Source organism: Ochotona curzoniae, unplaced genomic scaffold (genome assembly GCF_017591425.1).
Source record: "Ochotona curzoniae isolate NIBS_2020 unplaced genomic scaffold, NIBS_Ocur_1.0 contig_2404, whole genome shotgun sequence".
In the NCBI taxonomy this organism is placed as follows: domain Eukaryota; kingdom Metazoa; phylum Chordata; class Mammalia; order Lagomorpha; family Ochotonidae; genus Ochotona; species Ochotona curzoniae.
This window is the reverse complement of record NW_024465451.1, coordinates 10,866,507-10,887,219: the sequence shown is the minus strand read 5'-3', so window position 1 is coordinate 10,887,219 and position 20,713 is coordinate 10,866,507. Positions and strand designations below refer to the sequence as shown.

Below are 20,713 nucleotides of genomic sequence, written 5' to 3'. Positions count from 1 at the left end.
CCCAGTCTGAGGGAACCTAGAGGATCCTGGGCAGCTAAAGGAGAGTGGACCACACTACCCACCTCACTGGCAACTCAATTCATATTTGCTGAGTACGTGTTTCAGGAAAAAGGTGAGGGGGTAGGGGAAGCCAGGCAGGCACAGGAAGTTTGGTGCTGACCCTGCACTCCGATGCATCTGGCTCTGAACCCCACCCTGCCCAGGCCAGGCTCCCTGATGCCTGAGTCCATGGTGGTGCCTGGAAATGAAGGTGTTGGTTGACCTCAGAAAGTGTGGCAGCGGGGAGCAAACAACACCAAGACTGTGGCTGTGCGAGGTCATCAGGCAAGCTCCTGAACATCAGTGGCCACTCCAGCTTGGTTCATTCTTGGTTCATCATCACACTATGACTGTACCCAACTTACAGACAAGCACCCTGGGATTCACAGAATGGGGATAAGCTTGTAAAGCCACTGGCAGGCCTTGTACATGACCAAACCCAGCTCAGCCTGACCAAGAGCCCTCAGCCAACAACCCTAATGCATGTGAGGGGGATGTCCGGATGAGGGTTGTATCTGGTGTCTCAGATGGAGGTGGAGGCATGTGGTGTATATGGTGTGTCTCAAGGATGAGCAAAATCAGGCAGGTAGAACAGGTGTCAGGATAAGAGGTCCTGCGCTGCTTAAAAGAGGTCCAGAAGCAGGGAAGCCAGCTGTGTGTCCAGCTCACAGCGTGTATTGAAGCCACAAGCACCTGGATCAGCCCTGGGAATATATAGCAAGTGAGTTGATGAGAGCAGGAAGATAGCTTAGGGTCTGAACCCCTCAACACCGCCCCTCCACCAAGAGGCACCATGGTCCTGTCAGCAGGAGCTGCTTGCTTTCTGCTGGAAGACACTTTTTGTCCATACACCTTCAGGTCTCAGCATACTTCCTGCCTTGGATGCTACTGGATATGCTACCTAATCAGTGTGGGTGCATGGAGCCTGCCAGGTGGCTGCTTGTCATGGAAGGACTCAGTGACCCAGGGCAGTGGGGAGGCCACCAGCGGGGATCTGGCTTAGGACATGAAGGTGGCACAAGTCCAGTAACACCCCAGATACACACGTGTGCACGCACACACACATCACATCCTCCAAGAGTGTGTCCTACACACACACTCTGCAACTAAAGCAGGAAGGAGGACACTGACAGAGGCCCCCCGGCTTTGTTGGAGATTGGACTGTCCTTCTTAAATGGCCTCTACAGAGGCAACCATTGGCCAGGGACAGTTAAATCTTAATCACATGGCTGGGAGTGACAAAACTTTCTCTCAGCCTGGTCGACCCCAGCCCCACACTTCCTCGGACCTGGCCAGGTGCTGGTCACTTGTCCCTGGCACAGAGAGAGAGGAGTTCGAGCCTGAGTCACAAAGCTTTGAAGATGGCACCTGGACCCGCCAAGTCTCAGATGTTCCAGGGCTGGATGGCCCCTGACTCACCCTCACACCCTGAGCCCGCCCTGGGCAGTGGCTTTAGCTCCTGGCCGCCCTTCTGCCTGCCAGACCCAGCCACACCCCTCCTGGGTCACTCACAGCTCAGGATTCCTGGGCAAGGAGGCCCAGGCCCTTTAGGCAAGGAGGTATCCCCAGCACTCCCCTGCCTGGGAATGTTGGCCTGAAGTCATGGCGGGATCCCCAGCTTCACCCGCCTGCTGGGCACTGAGTTATCCTGATGATGCAGGCACCCGGTGCTTATTTTTAGCTAAAGCTTAATTCTAGAGTGAGGGCCTTGACTTGTGCACAGCCCAGCCTCCCCGTGGCTCACCCCTTCCCAGAGGGGAAAGGCGGCCTCCTGGTGGGGCCCTGGGTGTGCCTTGGAAAACACGGGTTCCAGGCAACGGAGTGGGTGTTGCCGCTGAAGGAACATCGGCTGCATGTCTTGGCTGGTGGCGGGGGTGGGATGGGAAGAAGACTGGGGTTTCCAGCCCCTCCAAGCACAGGGGCCTAGGCATCCCAGATTTATGGGGTCCAGGCTTGGCAGGGAGATCCCTGGGGGGCCACTCCTCCCTGAACCTTGATTCCCTCATCCACCTCAAGGCTGGCTAATGCTGTTTCTTCTAACGGATTGCCCCAAGTCTTCATCACTGGAATGTTTTTTGAAGACAGCATCAGGCAGGAAAAGGCCCCAGAACTCCCTCATTTGGGACCTAAGCTTTGTTGGTGAGAAAAGTCCTCTGGGCTCATGTCATCTCTCATGTCATCTCACTCCAGCCTTTGCGTGGACCCTGTGCCCTGAGCTGAGAAAGGCTCAAGGGTGAGGATTCTAGAGAAGACTCTGTCTCAGTGACCTCGTCATTTTACACCTGGCCCTAGGAAATAGCCAAGTGATGCTTCCAGGAAATAGGTAGCAATCCATTCAAAACTCCCCTGGCTTTAGCCCTTCTTAATCTTTCCAACTTCATCTCTCATGAAACAAGTCAGATACATGGGAGACTGGTTGGGTGGTTATATGTGGAAGGATTAACCAGATGGTGAAAGACTGGAATGATGCATACCTGGGAAGTTGTATGCATGGATGGAAGATGGAGAGTAGATGGCAATATGGAGGGTTGGACAGACAGAGATGGATGAATGATAGGTGGATATGTGGAGATTGGGTAGATGGATGGATGAATGGATGGATAGATAGAAAGTTCCTTGGCTATTGGTCTCATACCAAATGAGAAAAGGGGGCAAGGTCTAGCCCTGCCTCTTGTTCGTTGTGTCACCCTGACTCACGTCCATCAAGACTTTATCTGCCATGAGAATCAGGAATCCAGTTTGTCTCCAGGTCTATTTGGGGAACCTAGTGAAGCAAGAATGGGCCATCTGTGCTAGGCCTCAAGAGCCAGTGGCTCTGTGCCATGTTTTGTGACATGGCAGAGGCCTGCCTATGTTCCTGGACTCCCCACTTCCTGGGTCAACCTGGGGAGCAGGGAGGTATCCCCTGGAGAAGGGCTGCCACCAGCAATGGTCAGAGGAGCGGGGGATCCCCAAGGCTGGGCGGCCGTGGCAGCACTGTGTAAATGCAAGGAGCTGTGAGCTGGAACTTTGGTGTTTGCTTCCCAGGCCTTCTTTCTCAGGTGGCACTGCTACCTCCCAGCTGTCTACCCTTGGACCAATCTCCCCTCTTCTAACCTCAGTTTCCTAACCTAGTAAGGTAAGGGCTGATGAAGGTATCGATGAGGATGTTATGACAGTCCCTGGAGCTCGCAGTTCCTCAGTGTGTGTAAATCATGTAGTACAGGGCTGGGGATAGAGCAGGTGATTCACAGATGCATGTCTGCTCTCCACGTCTGAGTGGCAGAGCATAGTTTTGGAGGTAACTGGAAAGCGTGGAGTACAGAATCCTAGATGTCACCTCCATGAGTGGGTTTTCTGATCTCTGAATTCCACAGGACTCGCACGGCCACTCTACTAGGATGTCTTGGCTGCACAGTATCTACTTTCAGTAGAAATTCCAGCAGTTCCTTGGGCCTAGATGACCCTGTTCTTATGAGTCTAGATTAATAACAAGTAGAGCCCATGAAGGGTTCCTTTAAAAGTACAGTTTATGTACAGATATAAATCTTCCCGGTGGCTGAAGTAGAGGGAGCTTCCTCTGAGGGAAGCTGTAAAAACCAGGGGCCCTCATGGAGACCCAGTGTGGGGATGAGGATGTGTGTGGGGGGGTGCAGAAAACCCAGACCACCCACCCAAAAGAGGCTCTCAGGTCCCAGGGGTGATGGCTTGTCTCGCAAATTCAGGGGCAAGTAGTGATGGTGGAGTCTACAGTTCCCACCCATGCTGGTTGCCCTCCACCTCCTGTGAGCTGTGTGCCTGCAGCCATAACACTGTGGCCTTCACATGGAACAGCAAGCAGGACTTCTGGAAACATAGTGGGGTCGTGGGGAGGGGAAAATGTCTGACTTTTTCAGAACGAGACAATGGAAGGCCCCACATGGGAGCTGGAGCCCCAGAGTTGAGCTGGAGGGTTCTGAAACTGGCTCAGGTGGGTCTTACCACCACAAGCAGTCAAAGCTGAGGACCCCTCTGACAAGGGGCAAGGCAGCAGAGATCCAGAGAAGGACCAGGCTTGGTCCTTCCTAGGTTACACAGCAGGAATAGCAGAACTAGGGCGGTAAGGCCTCCCATGCAGAGCCCTGACTACAATACCGGGCACCTGCTGCCACCCACCCCTGCCTTGTGGGGTCTCATCAGCCGCTCCCCTGCATCTTCCATGCTGCACTGTGTCTGCAGTTGCTGTACCACAGCCCAATGGGGCCATGTGCACTCTTAGTGCAGGGGTTGAGGGGGAGCTGAGGGTACACAGGGAGAGCGCCTCACCTTTCCCAGTGGTCTTCCCAGAGGGAGTCAGGAACTTGGGCTCAACTTGCAGCCCTGGATGTGTCAAGAAGGGGTAGGGCTAGGGTAGGAGCCAAGAGGGCATGTTCAGCCCCATCAGTGTCTGCAGCAAGTTGTTCCTGCTCTCAGACCCCAGTTGTCCACAGAGGAGTGGAGCCTGCACAGGATGCATAGATGGCAGTGTCCAGCACAGAGTTTCACTCCAAAATGTACCACGACTGCTCTCCTCAGCCACCCCACCCTCCCCACCAAAACTACCTCCTTCTCGGATAGGACTGGAACTAAGCATAAAGATGGAGAAGGTTTCCCCAGATTCTGACAGGTGCATCTCTCCTTGCAGCCAAAACCTGGGGAAAATAAAGGGCCTAGGAGGAGTTGGGAGCATTTTGGCTGGGGGCAAAGGGTAGTGCAGAGCCATATGGCAGGGCCAGGACAAACAGGGACATTGTAGGCAGAATAGCTATGGAGGACAGGGACATGCAGCCAGAACAACCAGGAAGGGCTGAATGAGCATCAGGGCTGGGGCTAAGACACCCAAGGGGGCCGGGACCAGCTATTTTTAACTCAGCTCAGTTTCCTCTACCTGAAAACCAAGTCCTGTCCGTGGGGCAGCCCTTTTCCTGGAATGGCTTCATCCCCTAAGTGTTAGACTCGCTCAGTTTCCCACCTAGGGGCAGACAGGCCTCTCTACTTCCCAGGAGTCCTGGTGGCTCAGTGGGAGCCAAGGCCCAGGAAAGAGAGAAACTGGAGATGGACACAGCTCGTACCTCCCTGTGCTGACCCCGCGAGGCCAGGGCAGTGGCCCCTGCCCTGTCGTCATCCCCTTCTCACAGCAGCCAGGGCTCCAGTCTCCAGGTTCATGTAATTCTTCTATTATGTTCCCCAGCCCTGGCGCCTCTGGGGCCCCTATTGTCCCAGGCAGGCCTTTGCATTTGTGTAGAGATTAGACATCCTAGCTCTTACTCCACAAGGTCTTTCTCTTTTGCTTTTTCAAATCCCGAGTTCTTTCTTTCTTGCTGCACACAGCTTCCTCGTTCTCCTATGCACTCCCTACCGGTGGCCCTGTTGTTTCTCCTTGTTCCCGACCCCTCCTCTTCTCAACACTGTCTTCCCTTCACAATACAGAAGTTTGCATTCCCCATCAGCCCCCCACTCTGCTGTACCCTGTATTTGATGCTCCCATAGACTAACCGGCATGAGGGTGGGCATTGCCACTTCATTCCAGGAATGCTGAGTTCTTTGACAGATGCCACACAGGGGGCTCACTAGCCCTGCAGAGGGAGTTGCTTGGGGTTTGCTTGCAAGACCCAGATGGAGGCTTCCAGCTGATAACTGTATGGCCTCTCTGAGCCTCCTTGTGGACAATCACAAAGTTGACATCCCAGAAGCCTCCTGGGGTGGTGGGTGAGGAGGGAGTCGCAGGTGATCGGGGCGTTCAGCATGTGCTCAGGAAATGCTTACTCTCTTGCTTCCTATAACTTCAGGGAGAGAAGACCTTACCCACAGGCATTGCCCTTTGCCAGTTCTGCCCAGCTTCCCCGTCACTCGAGTGCACACATACACTTCCCCACACACATACACACACAGGAAGAAGCAGCACCGCTGTTCTTTGTGGTCGTGCCCCTGCGTGCGGGGAAGAGGCAAGAGACACGATGCACAAGACCTCAAGAGTGGGCAGCCAGGGACCCAGAGTTCAAAGGCAGGCACATTGGGCTGCATTCCCCTGAGGGAGACTCACAAGGCCCCTGCCACGTGCAGGGCCGGCTTCTCCAGAGTCCCAGCCCTTGAGATGGCTATGGAGATAAGGTCAATGCCATGAGTCAGGCAGGCACAAGAGGCACAGGCCTGGGGATTCCCAGAAACAAGAAGGTCTTCTCCTGGGGACAGGCGCCCAGAAAAGACATTAGAAGTAGACAGACTTCTGAGCTAGCACCCAGCAGGCACAGGAGGTAACCTCCTGCCAGATCCCAGCTGCACGGTCCCACAAGCTGCAGAATTCAGCATTGGTGGCACGTTCCTATCTTGCCTTCAGCCAGGTTTCTAGTCTGCAGAGGGATCAGTGGCTGATGGCCCCAGGAAGTCCCTCTCTTTCCTTGCGCTGAGGTGAACCAGGGTCTGCTGCTGGGTCCACTCAAGGGACACTGGCTATGCCCTTCCACTGGCATCCTTCTGAGAGGGAGCCCAGAGTCACCTTTTCAGTCTTAAGGGAACCAACAGTTCCTTGCAAACCAGGAGACTGAGGCCCGAGAGGGGTGTCCTTGGCTGTGGCTACACAGCTAAGCCACGTCTGGAAGGGATCTTGAGAGTGAGAGGGGTGGGGGCAGAGGGCACTTCTGGGGTGAGATAGGAACAAGGCAGCCCCAGGCTGGTCAGAGGTCAAGTGTGAAATGTGTCCTTTACTGAAGGAAGCAGGCCCAGAGAGGGCTCTAACTTGCCCAAAGCCACACATCTTTGAATTGGCCTCTTGATTCCTCCCATAAAACAGGGGTGCCTTCAGCCTGCTTGACACAGGACAAGCAGGACACGTGGCAGGGTCTCCTAAAAAAATGGGTCTTAGTCCTGTTTAAGACCTGCAGGGAAGCCACAGATAAGTGGAGGAGGAGTTTGAAACCATTTGGGGGTGACTTGAGAATGTTCAGCGGGACCCAGAGGGGGCCTCCCAGGCCTGCAGGCAGCCATAGGACTCGCAGAGGGGCTCCGGGTGCTGAGGGAGGAGCAGAGCCTCCTCCTCCCTCTCCTGGCCCCATGGAGGCTAGGGCGGGCCGGGCGCCCCGGGGAGGAGGCGGTGTCCCTGGCTGGCTGCCCGCCGGTGCAGCGGGGCAGGGCTGGCCCAGCAGGGGCGGGGCGCAGTGCCTGCTGTTATAAGAAGGAGCAGGGCACCAAGGCAATGAGCTGTCTGCTCAGCTTAGCTGTGAGACACCATCAAGAGGCGCTCCCTGCTCCGGTCCAGCCACGCACCCCACTGCTGCTGCCATGGTGTTCATGCCCACCGCCTGGTGCTCTGTCGCTCTGGCCCTGCTCGTGGCCCTGCATGAAGGTGAGTTACCCTGGCCTCTCCGACTGCTGTAGCTTTTGCCCTTTGACCACAGATGTCTCCCCACGGGGCCCGCTGTCCCTCCCAAGCCAGCAGAAGGCATGCAGGGGTGGGATGCTGCAGGCATGGGGAGCAGAGGTGCTACAAGCCTGGGGCAGCCGCTGCATGAACATTTACCAGCCCTTCCCACCATGCTGCTGGGTGCTTCCCCAGGCAGGCCCGGTGCTCCCAAGCAGGGAAAGTGCCAGCTTCCTCGATTGTACAAGAGGAGGGACCAAACAGGGGCTCCATATCTTGGACTGTGCCAGGTGCCTTAACCAACCCCTCCACCTCTATTTCCTCCATGTGCAGGGAAGGCCACCTTAGAGCAGCCAGCATCCTCAGCCCGTGCTCGTGGTACCCATCTGCGGTTCCGTCGCTGCTCCTGCAGCTCCTGGCTCGACAAGGAGTGCGTCTACTTCTGCCACTTGGACATCATCTGGGTGAACACTCCTGGGTAAACATCTGTGGAGTCTGGGTGGGTGGGGGCCCCAGGCAGGGGCTACTGGGCATGCCAAAGAAGTCAGCCTCTCTCTTGGCCTCCAGAAGGGGACAGGCAGCTGCTGATCACCACAGTTCCCCAGCCACGTGGAGGGCTGCTCTTGGCAGCCAGGAATAAATGCTAGCTCCATTTTCCCAGATCAGAGTAGTGAGGCTCAGGGAGGCGAGGTGCGTCTGAAAATCACACAGGAAGGAGTTCTTGGCTGGCTGTGCCTGGGTCGGTGGGTGGGTGCTGGAACACGCGTGTGCACGCACACACACACACACACACACACACACACACACCTGCCCTGCCAGACTGCCACCTCATGGGTTTCCAAGAAAAATACTACGAGTGACAGCGCCACGTCCTGGCTGGGCTGGGCCGCCCGCCAAGTACTGCACGTGCAGTGGCCTCCCATGAGCCCCCATCCTCCCCAGGAGGCAAGACACGCTGTCGTCCCCCCAGTGACAGATGAGAAATCCACCCTGTGATACCCAGCGGAGCCAGGGTGGGAGCCAGCGCCGTCTGCTCTGCCTGTACTGGCGCTGCCTCCAGGCCACTGCATACCTCAAGCTGAAGTTCCTGTGTGTGTTTGTGTTGGGTTTTTTTTTTTTTTTTCACCTTTCCTAAATTGCAGAAGGCAGCAGGAACCCTGCACGTAAGCTTGTGTGTGTGTGTGTGTGTGTAGCTAATCCGCATCCAGGCACTCCCTGGATGGGAACTGTGCCAGTCCCTGGTCTACCTGGAGTCCTTACAGCTCCAGCCGTGCTGTCTAAAATTAGCTGTCACCCAGAGGTGCTGGTCCAACCGGCACAGGGCTCCTGCCCTGTCCCTGCCCCGCCTTGGTGAGACACTTGATTTGAAATCAATCCCACCTGATCACACATACACACTTTTTTTTAAAGGTAAAACTCTAAGAAACAACTGGTCACCCCTCCAGGCATGAGTTGCCCAGTGGAGCCAGGGAAACTGAGTGATTACTTCAATTAGGTGGAGGGAGGGAGGATCCTGCCTTCCTCCAGGGCTAGCTTAGAGCTGTTTTTAGAAATAGAGGTCCAGCCAGGTTCCTGTCCAGGTGCGAAGAGGGGCAGTAAGGGCTTCTAACTCCCCTCTTGCCCAAGCTTGGGGCAGTAAGGGCTAGCACAGAGGCACAGGACCCTAGGGCAGACAGAGGAACCTGTGGCTTTCATAGTGGGACTCCTGGAGGTCAAGGAATGGTCGCATTTGCCCTGATATCCTGGAAGATGTGCCATTGTGTTGTGGAAGGTCCCTGCTCCCCAATGGCGGACACTTAGCTAATACTCTCTCTCTCTCTTTCTCCCTCTCTTCCTCCCTCACTCTCTCTCTCCCCGCCCCACAACACCACCACCTTGCTGGCTGCCTGCCTACAGACAGACAGTTCCTTACGGCTTGGGAAACCCGCCAAGACGCCGGCGCCGCTCCCTGCCAAAGCGCTGCGAGTGCTCCAGTGCTGGGGACCCTGTCTGTACCACCTTCTGTCACCGAAGGTCCCGGTAAGTGGGCACCTGGCTTGTAAAGGCAGTAGTAGCCACTGGCCTGGACCTGCCCTGGCGAGCAGAGGAGGGGAGTGGCTAATGAGGGCCCTTGGCTGTCCGGGCTGTGTGGGTGGCGTGCTTTTCTGCAAGAACCCAGGAACCACCCCGCAGAGCCTCCTGCTGCGTGGCTGTGGGTTTCTGAGAGCATATGGGGTGAACGGGAGGGGTTCTCCCCAGGCGATAACTGGGGTGGTACCAATGCAGAGAACACACATAGGACTTGTCATGTGAGTGCAAGCTCCCCCTCCCTACTCTGGTTTACGACCTGAGTCCAGGGCTTTCAGAGTTGCAGCTGGAGCTGGGGGAACCATGGCAGTATGCCAGGGTGGCCCCAGAGTTCCTGGGTGTGTGGGGGGTGGGGGCGGGGGGTAGAGTGCTTTGTCAAATTGTCCTTTAGGCCTTAGGTCGGCTTTTCTGTAAAGGAGGAGGGAGACTTTGTCCCTTCCCTCCTACACACACAAGGAACTGTTTGGGAAAGCTGGAGCTGTCATCAAAACCCCAGGCTCCAGTTCCCAGGGTGGCTTACGAGAAACTCCTCCTAGGAGCTTGGGCTGTGCCTCAGTTTCCCCCACATCCACAGGTGGCCCGATTCTGGGAAGGCCTCTTTCTGAGGCCAAAAACACATTCCCGGCAGCTCAGTTTTCCTCAGCTTGCACTCCACCTGCAGAAAGGAGGGAGCCAGGTGCACAGCACTTAGAAATGGATCTGCCCCCGAGGGCAGCGGGGTGAGGTAGGGGCTGGGCTGGGCCAGCAGCCAGGCAACTTCAGGGCCTTGGACAGCCCCTCACTTGGGCCCCTGGTGCTCTTCCCACAGGACCGAAGCCGTGGTGGTCCCTGACAGCCAGTCCCTGGCAAACACATTCCAAACTGGCAAGACGTGGTCCACTCCAGGCAAGCTCCTACAGAGGCTCAGGTGAGGAGCACCTGTGCCCATGGGGCACCTTCTGAATGCCAGACACATGCGGCAAGACTGGGTGACCAAGGGAGCTCAGAGAAGTGAAACCACTTGCTCAGAGTCACAGAGCACACAGTGCACCCCGCTGAGGCTAGAACCTCTGTTCTCGGCCACCACGCTCTGGTGGTGGAGAGTCTGTGGACCTATGGCTGGGAAGCCCACAATTGCTCATCTCAGCAGGGTCTGAGACAGCCATGCCTCACACACTGGGTGCCAGAGGGGCTGACTGCCCAGCCTGCTCTCACTCCCTGGCCCACACTGGGTCTCTGTCCATGCCGCCTCCTGACCAGGCTTGAGGTTGGCACATGGGAGGTGTCTAGCTGCCCTAACTTGAGATTAAAACTCGCTGGGCAGCTGCTAAGCAGAGGCAGTCTGATGTGGGCTTCCCTTTGGCCTTGCCACAAGCAAGCTATGTGACCTTCAGCCTTCTGCTCCACTTCTCTGATACAGCTTTCTATTTTCAAAGCAATTAACTAGCATGGTGATAGCATGATGTCTGAGGAGTGGACACACACACACATACCCTCTGAGTCCAGCAGGGCCTGGCTCACAGGTGAGGGCAGCCTGGAGCTGTCAGCCTCTTGCCTCTAACTGATGGCATGTTGGAGCTGGCCAGCGTTGGGGACTACAGGATGGCCCCTCAGGGTCACCCATCTTTGGGGGAAGGTATAGTATAGCAGTAAGTGGGGCAGGACCCACCACATCTTTAGGAACTGCCTGAGGGTGAAAGAAACAGCCTCACACATGTACCATACTTTCTGGTATACCCAGAGCTGGCTTGGACCAACCTGGCGCTTGTGCCCAGAGGTTCAGGCCAAGCAGAGGCCCCAGAGAGTCTGAGTCCCTTGCCCAAGGCCTCAGAACTAAGAACCAAAGCTAGCTCCTAGCAGCCAAGAGACCATCAAGGTCTAGGTGGGCTCAAGGTCACCTTAGAACCCAGATTCATCTGAAATGGTCCACCTTGTGCCAGATCTTAGAGAATGGGTAGGATCAGGGTGGATGGAGTTTGGGAGGAGGTGGGCTGTGGGAAAGGCGTGGCCTGAACAAAGGAGTAGAGACTCCGGGCCAGTCTTGGGCACCTGTACTGTCACATGGCCGTGCAATGCTTGAACATCAGCTTTGTCAAAGCCGCTGTGGACAGAGAAGCATCTAACCCTGGTATGGCCTGTCCCACCACTCCTCTCCTCCCACAACCATTGTGAGGAGCTCTTGGGTGAGTCCTGTCTCCTCAAGGGACTAACCTGACCCCTCTCAATTCCCAGGGACGTTTCTGCAGCCAAGATTCGCTTTGCTGAACAACAGCGAGACGTGACAAGGGAGCCCAGGGCCACACACTCCAGGAGCAGAAAGAGATAGCCCCGATGCTGTGAGTGCCAAGAAGGAAGCTGTGTGACACAGAAGGAGAGGGGCCGCCCAGCACTCATGGGAGATCTTCACCTGCTCCCTGGGCATACTCCTTGGTCCCAGCCAGCTGAGCCCCTGGGCTGGGGTTGCCACAAGCCCTCCAGTGAGGAGCCTCCCTCTGAGCATCTCCATGCCCTCACACTACCCAGGAAAGCTCTCAGCCACCAGGCTACAGAGCCGCCTCCTGGCATTTGCTGTCAGTCTACAGCCCTGCTCCTGGAAGGAATCATGTGGAAAATGCATGAAAACTTACACATTGGATCCTCCCTATTGGACCACGAACCAGCAGCAGCAGCCTGCAGTGGCAGAACTCAAGCCGAAGCCAATCCTAGAAGCTGGATGAGAGCCCTCAGGACCCTCTTTGCCCTCCTGGGCTCGCCCTACCAGCATCCTTGTGCCCTTGTTCCCTTGGGACACTCCTGGTGAGACCCACTTGCCATTGTGCATGCCTCATCTGTCTGTACATAACTTATTTGCTCAGAGAACTTTGAAAACGCTATTTATTTTAATGTATTTTTTAGACCCTCATTAATGACCTTGGGACTTGTGTTTGTAATAAATAAGGAACTGGAACTCTGATATTTTGTCTTGGCTGAACAGGGATAGGGAGCATCTCTCAGGAATGGGCTGCTAGAAAGTTAGGGGGCATAGGAAGTAGAGAAAGGGGCTGGGCAGGTGGCTCCCTCCTACCTGACTTAGAGTTTCTGCATGTGACCTGTCCTCTCTGGGTTTTGATCGGCCCTACTCATCAGTGGCCAACTGCAGCTATGACTACAGATTTCCAGGATCTGTATTCCAGACCAGGAACCCAAGGCCTCTGCCAAGGGCACATGGAAAAGAAGCTCAGACCATGGAGTATGCAGAGCACCTTCTGCTGCAGCAGCCACAGTCCCCAGGAGATGAATGTGAGGCCCCAGGTTGTGTGTTCAGTGTTCAGCTTGCCCCTGAGGGGTAATAAGGCTGCATATGGCTCTGGAGGTCAGCACAGGTGTTGAGGTGGAGCCACAACCTAGCCCTGACCTTGCCCTTGCCAGGGTTCCTCCAGCAGGGCCCTCCTACAATGTGCTAAAGCAAAACGTCCAGGACTGTCTCACTGGGTTTGCCAATTCTGCCAAGACCAAGAAGCAGCTCCCCAGGATTCTAGGGACAGCATGCCACCAGGGGTGCTCCTGCTGCCTGCATCCAGCACATATCCATGTGGCCCAAGCCAGCTCTCAGGGAAACCGGATGCATGAAGCCACACATAGAGTGCACCTGCCCAGCTCTGTCTGCTTTGCACCTGCCTCTCATGGAAGACCATCATGTTGACATGCTCTGAGTGTCTACTGTGCACTGCTATCACAGATTTTATCTGGATCAACTCACCTCATCTTCTGAGATAGGGCTCTGGATCGTTTCCTTATTTTCATGATGCAAAGAGAAGCCAAGTGACCTTCCTCAGGTCACACAGCAAGCGCGTGACAGCCTCAGAATCCAAATGCAGCCCTTCCTGGCCGCAGAGCCTGGAGTGCGGATGCACAGGAAAGAACATTAGTGACTGAGTTCCTGAATCACCTTCAAGCAAGCTCCTCCTCTTTCTGAGTCCCAGACCCTCCATCCGAACTCAGAAAAGGATTCCCACTCTCCGGGTAGGGGGTAAGAGTCCTAGTAGGTCAGTGCTGGAGCTGAGCTCCTCCACTAGCCTCTGGGGAGGCAGGCAGTTCCGTCAAACTATCAGGGGCCTTGATGTAGTGCAAGGGTCCAGGGATCAAGGCATAGTACCAGCATGTAGGGATGGTGGCAAAGGAGGCCCCTGGGGAGGATTCTCTCCTACCCCATTCCCGCACTGGGAGCACTAGGGGTAGAGTCTAGGCTGAGCAGTCCAGGCTTTCTCCTGTGGTCTCTTGGGCCCCCGATGCCTCTCTCAAGCCTGGACACTGAGGTGGCCCTGAGGCTGCCCCACCCACTACCCACCCAGCCATTGGCTGTTGCTTAAGGGTCCCCAAGGAGCAGGCTTTTTTGAAGAGAGTTGCCAGGGAAAGAGTTGTGACTGGCATGAGGCTCAGGTGCAGTCAGAGAGAGACCAGGTTCTGGCTCTGAGCTGAGTTAGGCAGCAAGAGGCTCCCCAGCCAGAATGCACTGTGACTTGTGAGAGTTTAGGGTGACTTTGCTCCCAAGCCACCTACCTCCTTGTTCTCAGCCTGCCCAGTCCCACAACCACCAGGCATCCTGCTGCTCCCAGCTGCCATGCAGGCTTGGCAGGAGCCTGAGGGGTCCTAGTTGAGATGGTACTGGAGGCCCAGGGAGGCAGGTGCCCACTGCCCTTGGCATAGAGCCCCAGAGTCCTGGCCGGGGTTCAGAGATCAGTGACCCAAATGATTGTGCAACAGAGATGATTAAAGGGAAGAGAGGTGGCCCAGGAGGCAGGTACAGGTAGGGGTGAAGCTGAGTCCCTTAGATCCTTCATCGCAAGAAATGCAAACCTGTAGCTTGGGCACCTTAGGGGGCCCCGCCCTGACCCTCATCCAGCCAGCTGCTTCTCCGCACTGGGCCACAGGGTCGTGCCTACCTTGGACTATGTCTGTGTTCACAGTTGGAGTACAGTACAGGCAGCTGTGGCCCCCAAGCTGGGCTCTGGCTTGGGAAGAAACACAGAAGGACTTGGGTACAGCCGCAAGGTCAGGTAGAACCAGGGGAGCAAAGAATCTGATGTTGGAGGCCTACAGGGCAAAAGCCTCCCGTCTCCTTGCCTTCTCAGTTAACATCTAGCAAGAGGGTTTTCCCTCCAAGGCTTTTTGAGTTAAATCTGTGGTCTTTGAGACTGGAACATAGGCCAGTAGAAGGCACTGGGCTGAGCCAGACATATTGGGATCACAGGAGAGCAGAGGCACAGTGTGAGCTACTCCTGCATCTGGGGCTCTGCAGCTTGAAACCCAACCAGGCCCAGCAAGAGAGGCCGCAGGCAGGCCCTGGGCCGTCCACCCCATTCCACCCCACCACCCAGCTCTCCGAGTGCTCTCTGCTTCCACCCTCAGAAAATAGCATCCAGGGAGTGGAGTTTTCAGTGCAGAAAAGTCATTAGCCTATCGAAGCACTAACTGGTTGGAATGTGGCCACCATTCATTCCACAGTTATGAATAATCACCTCCTGGGAAGCTCCTGGGAACTAGACAGACACAGCCATCAAGAGAGCACTGCTCCATCTTCAGATAAAATTAATGGCCAACTTTTACTGAACACTTACTAAGTACTTTCTGCTGTTTAACTCCTCAGTTTCTTCCTGCAGTCTCATGCAACAGATTCCAACACCATCATTCCCACTGGATAGAAGAGATAACAGCAGGTGCTGGTACAGTGATGCTGGCATCTCACATCAGAGCAGGGCTTCCAGCCCAGCAGCTGCACTTCCCTTCCAGCTCCCTGCTCATGCACCTGACACAGCAGTGGGAGGTGGCTCAAGTTCTTGGGTCCTGTGTGCACCCACATAGGAGATGTGGATGGCTCCTGCCTTGGGCCTGGCCAAGATCTGATTGTTGAGGCCATTTGAGGAGTAAACCAGTGGATGGAAGAGCTCTAATTCTCTTTGTGTGTGTCTCTCTCTCTTTGTCTCCTTGCCTTTCAAAGCAATCAATAAACCCTCTTGAAAAAAAAAGAAGTAATGCGACACAGGCTATATAACGTGCTTCAACTTCTACAGCTAGGATGTGGCTAAGCTGTGATTTAAACCCCAGGCTCTTAGTGTCTATCCTGAGCTCTCTGACAAGGAAACATCTACCCTGTGATGGAATTTCTTGGGAGGGGACACCCAAGGTGGCTTCCTTGAGGAGGTGACACCTAGACTAATCTCCCAGGAAGCCAATCAAGTAAAGGAGGAGGGTGGAGGGAGACGGAAGAGCAGCCCAGAATAAACAGAGCACCCTCCAAGGGTGTGTGAGGTGCTGTAGGAAGGTGGAGTTATCTGGGCAGGGGAACCCTACAGCAGCCATTATCCCACTCATCCCCACAGCCTCACCCTGGTAGAAATACCTGCTGTTTGTGCAGTATGCCTCTGGACACTGCCCTTCTGCCCTCAAGGCTCTCATGGACTGGCTGGGAGGACAAGAGGGCACAGGTATGATGAGCTGGCCTGGGACAAGGGGTGCACATCCCAGGGCAGAGGGAAGAACAGCACAGCTGGACTCCTGGCATGAGGTCTGTCTAGCCAGAGCCTGGGGCAGCCAGGAGCCAAGCTGGGAACTGCAGCCAATGCCAAGGTTTTGAGCCAGAGTGATGCGGAGCCAGTGAAGGCTGCTAAGTAAAGCGGGACCAGGACGGGAGCTAGCCTTGGCCACTGGCTTCCTGCTGGACCTCCCTGGTCAGTGCTTGCAGCCCTCCCAGCCCCTTATAGTGGAAGCAGAGTGCCAGCCTCCCCTTGGCCTGCCAGGGATCTGAGCCAAGAGCCCTCAGTAGCTCCAGAGGGGCCATGCGCAGGCCCGCCAAGGGCCCTGCAAGAGGAATGCAGCCTAATTAATTCTCCGACGCGAGCACACAGGCCTCGCCTTGTGGGAGCAGCTGCCAGGGCAGGCCTGCCAGGGCGCCACCAGCCCAGCCTGTCGATCACCCATTGCTGAAGGCAGCCACAGGGTCTGTGAGCCAGGAGCTGGGGGCTAAGGTCTCCAGAGCCCACCCCTGGCCTCCAGGCCCTCACAGCTAATAAAACAGTGAGTGTGTACATGTGAGTATCCTATACTTGCTTCCCACTGAGCTGGGGTGAGGAGGAGGGGACTGAGCACTGTCCTTGTCTGGGAAGAGAGGCCAGCTCTGCTCCCCTGCTCCTAGGGTCAGGCAGTCAGAAAGCAAAGGCAGGAGAACTGGGATTGGGGCCTGGCAAGCCTGGGCCCCCTGGGCATCCTTGTGCCCTCAACCAGGTAACTGGAGGCCCTGAGCAGGTGGATGCCTTCCCCAAGGACAGTGGATAACACAATCCTGGGTCACTGGATGGAGTCGGGCTTGTGGGATGGGTGGGACACATCCCTTCCTAGGCTTTGTGTCTCCCCCTGACTCACCACCACGGAGCAGGCAGGGCTATGGGGAGAGAGCCTCTCTTCCCAGGATCGCCCCAGTCTGGTTCCAGTTTCCAGTCCAATTGCATAGACACTGTCCTATCAACTCTGTCCCCTGCTGGAATGCATATACCCACCAGGTCTGCACCAGTGGCCAGCAAAGCTGCCAGGGGTACAGGAATAAGAAGTGCAGGGTAGGCTGGCCATGGCCTTGAGATCAGAATTCTACAGAGCCAGCACAGACACCCAGACAGGCTGAGGGAAGAGCAGGGGACAATGCCAACACTCCACAGCCCCTCTCTGAACCTTGGTTTCCCACATGAGGCCACATGAGGATAAGGCCTGACTCAACACGTTTTGTGTTGGAGCTTACACATAGCAACTCCCACAAAACATGCAAAGTGAGTGCCCTGCATCATGGGAGGACTTTGCTTAATTTTTTAAAAAACATTTTATTTGTGACATTGTAAGACCATACCATAATGTATTAGGGATCTCACGGGTGGTAGATATCTAAACTTGTCAGTATCACATAAGGATGTGTCCCCAGAAGTTAGAACCTGCCACCACTGCCCCCTCTCTGTCCCAAGAAGCAGCACATGCATGCAGGAAGAACTCTCTGCCCCCACCTGTCTGCTTTTGGTTTCACCTGCTGCAAGTGCTTGCCCACCCTGCTGCAGCACCAAGACCTCAGCAATCATTAGCATGGTGACAGGAGGTCCGCACCGAGAGGGTCGCATCAGCAAACCTCACTAAATTAGCCCTTGTCCTCCACTGATGCTGGCTCACACTAGTTTCCCCACCAGCTGCCACTCTAAGGACATGTGCCCTGTGCTGGGTGGCTTTTCCCTGCGCTCACTTTCCTTAACAATCTGCTCTAGTTCCAACATGGGGCTCCTAGATCAGCAGGCATTTAAACCCCAGACCTTCTGTTAATGGTTAATGGATTCTTAGGAACCGGTTGATGAATTAAAGGTGCAATCCTGCTCCAGTTATGGCGTCTGGGAGGAAGGCCTGGAAGAATGTCTTTAGGCCAAGGAGGGGTGGGTCCTTCCCCAAGGCTGCACTAGGCAAGGGTTGATCCTCATCTCTGCTCCTGCCTCACATAGAACTCCTTTTGATGCCAAGCTGATGGGTCATTGGGTCCGGAACCGCATCTCCAAATTTGAATCAAAATAAACCTTCTTCCTCAGTAGTTCCCATAGGGGTGTTATGGAAAGCCAGAAAATCCACACAATGGAGAGAATCTCTTTGGGTCTTCACTTCTTTAAGAAAAGGCTTCTGTTCTTAACACCAAATAAAATGTCTTCTCTTGTCAATTTAGCAGTTTCATTTGCAGGACTCCTCCATCTAAAAACACAAAGGGGTAGAGAAAATAATTTTTCTTCTCTCCTAGAACATGCATAAAATAATACTGTGACACACCATACTAAATTGTCTATACTCATTTTGCTGCCTACTTTTTGGAGATGTAATTCACATATATAAAATCCACAATTCAGTAGTTTCTAGACATTTGTAACATTGCACAATCCAGCTCAATTTTGTCCCCTCCAGAAAGAAATCAGTGACCAGACCATCAGCAGTCAATTCCTGTCTTTCCTTGCCCATCCTCTAGACTGAAGCAGCTGTCCATCTACTTCTCTCTCCACTGATCTGCTATTCTCAGTTTTTCATATAAACTAGATGCAAGCAAATTGTACAATGTGTGTAAGCCCTTTTTCCTGTTAGCAGAATATTTTTAAGATTCATTCACATTATAGCATACATCAATACTATTTCCCTTTTTAACAACTGCTGTATAATATTCCTTGTAGAAATAGGTTACATTTTATTAATACATTCAGGCACCTGTGACAATAGGGTTGATTCTACTTTTGCTTTAGGAATTTTAATTTTTAAAATATCTATTTCTTTCGAAGAGTTGCAGGGAATGTAGAATGCACAGAGAGTGAGAGAGAGAGAGAATCTTTCCTCCACTGGTTCACCTCCCAAACAGGACACCAGCCAGATCTGGACCTGATAAAAGCCAGGAGCCACTTGGTACTTGGACCATCTGCTATTGCATTCCCAGACATATTAGCAGAAAGCTGGATCAGAAGCAGAACAGAAAGGGCTTGTACTTAGATGCTAGAGGCTGGCATCTCAAGTGATGGCTTAACTCATTTAGCCACAACAGCCCTGGAGACTTGATTCCAGCCCTCAGTCATCCCACAGACACGGGCTGAATTACCATAGTATAAACAGAAAGACTGAGGCTCAGGGCATCCAGACCTGCCTGGGCCTCCTTGTGATCAGCAGTTTAGACCACCTGAGATCTGAGGGAACATCCATTTGTGGGCATCATTTGGACAGCCTTCATTTCCTGTTTGACCAACACCTGTGTACACATCTGTTCTTGGAGGACAGACAGTGAACAGGGACCTACTGGGTCAGAGGAGTGTGAACTAGGTATTCTGCCATACGTTAACTTCTAATTTTCTATTCTGCTGTGGCTGAGCAGGAAAGCCCAGCCCCCTGCATCCCTACTGGGGCTAGGTGTTATCAGCTTCTCATTCTTGGCAGAGCTGGTGGCAAAAGTTATTATTATTATTATTATTATTATTATTATTATTTAGACAGCAGAGAGACAGAGACAGAGGGTAAGGATGCATCCACTGCTTCACTCCCCAAGTACCCTCAACAGCCAAGGGGCTGGGCCAGGCCAAAGCCAGGAGCCAGGCACTCCCCCTGGGTCTCCTGCTGCCTCCCAGGACATGCATTGGCTAACAAAGAAGGGAGGGAACCTGGGTGGCCTGGCTGCCCCTTAGTCTGTGGTTCAGACTCGCTGTGGTACAGCAGCCTGGATGCTGGTTTCCTGTTTTTCTCTTAGTTTGGGCCTTGCTGTTTAGGCAAGCACTGGGTCTCCTGGGCTCCATCCAGAATCCCATCTCCCTCGGGGTGGCAGTAGAGGCAGAGTCCGCACACCAATTGCCCCCAAAGTAAGAGGGAGGTAGCTGAACAGGGATGAGAGCAGGAGCAGGAGAGGGGCAGGGAGGGCAGAAGAAGTGGGCACAGCCACACCCCCGGGGTGTGGAGTTTGAGGTTGCCTCCTGGGTGCAGGGAGCTTGGCTCACTAGACGCCCCCTTCAGCTAAGGAACTCACCCATGTGCACCTGCAAACCAGTAGGTGCAGGTGGGTGAGCACAGGCACAGGTATAACAGAGGTGCTAGGGTGAGTACAGATACTGCCCTGTGGCTCTGTGCAGGGTACAGCACGTAGGTGGGAGCAGGATGTCCCCGTGGGTGAGGTGTGACAGGTGCTCCAGCCTCCAGTCCTACGAAGGACACAGGACTCCGTTTCCTGCTCCCACCGAGGGACAGCCCTGCTGTGGGAACTCTCAACATCTTGCTTTATTTACTCGTAGATTAATTATTTTAGTAATTAGCAAGTCATTAGAAATGTTATTTATTTTAAAAACAAACATGACTTTATCATAGATGAAAAATTCAGATGGGATTCGCATGAAAGGCTGAAAGGGAAGAGATTCCCTGCTCCAGCTCCACGGGGCCTGGGATAACAGGAGGCAGGGCTTACAGCAGTACTTAACAGGGGTCAGGGGAGGGAGGTGAAGATGTGTGCACAGAGCTGGGACCTGCAGACTCTGACACATCCTGGGCTAGGCTTACCCTTGTCGTGTCTGTAACACCTGAGGTTTCTGTGCCAGCTCTGACACCTGCGTGCCCTGCCCTGCTCAGGCCCTGCTGACTTCTATCCATGCCCCTCCTTCCTGCACAGCCTCCTTGCCCCTCACAAGCTTCTGAAGATCCTGCCAAGTCCATGCCCATGGCCTCCCATTTGTATGTCTTCCTAGCTGAACTGTGGACTTCCTAAGGCAA

At 54.5% G+C, this 20,713-nt stretch overlaps 1 protein-coding gene across 2 annotated transcripts; it reads left to right on the top strand.

Moving 5' to 3' along the window:
- The first annotated feature begins 7,314 nt into the window (after positions 1–7,314).
- Positions 7,315–11,765, top strand: EDN2 (endothelin 2). Of its 2 annotated transcripts, XM_040974451.1 has the most exons (5): positions 7,315–7,378; positions 7,727–7,871; positions 9,290–9,412; positions 10,269–10,367; positions 11,672–11,765. In XM_040974451.1, exons 1-5 carry the CDS (start codon positions 7,315–7,317, stop codon positions 11,763–11,765), a joined length of 525 nt encoding a protein of 174 aa, XP_040830385.1. The 2 variants fall into 2 exon arrangements, with proteins under 2 accessions (XP_040830385.1, XP_040830386.1); XM_040974452.1 differs by lacking the exon at positions 10,269–10,367.
- Positions 11,766–20,713: the final 8,948 nt, after the last annotated feature.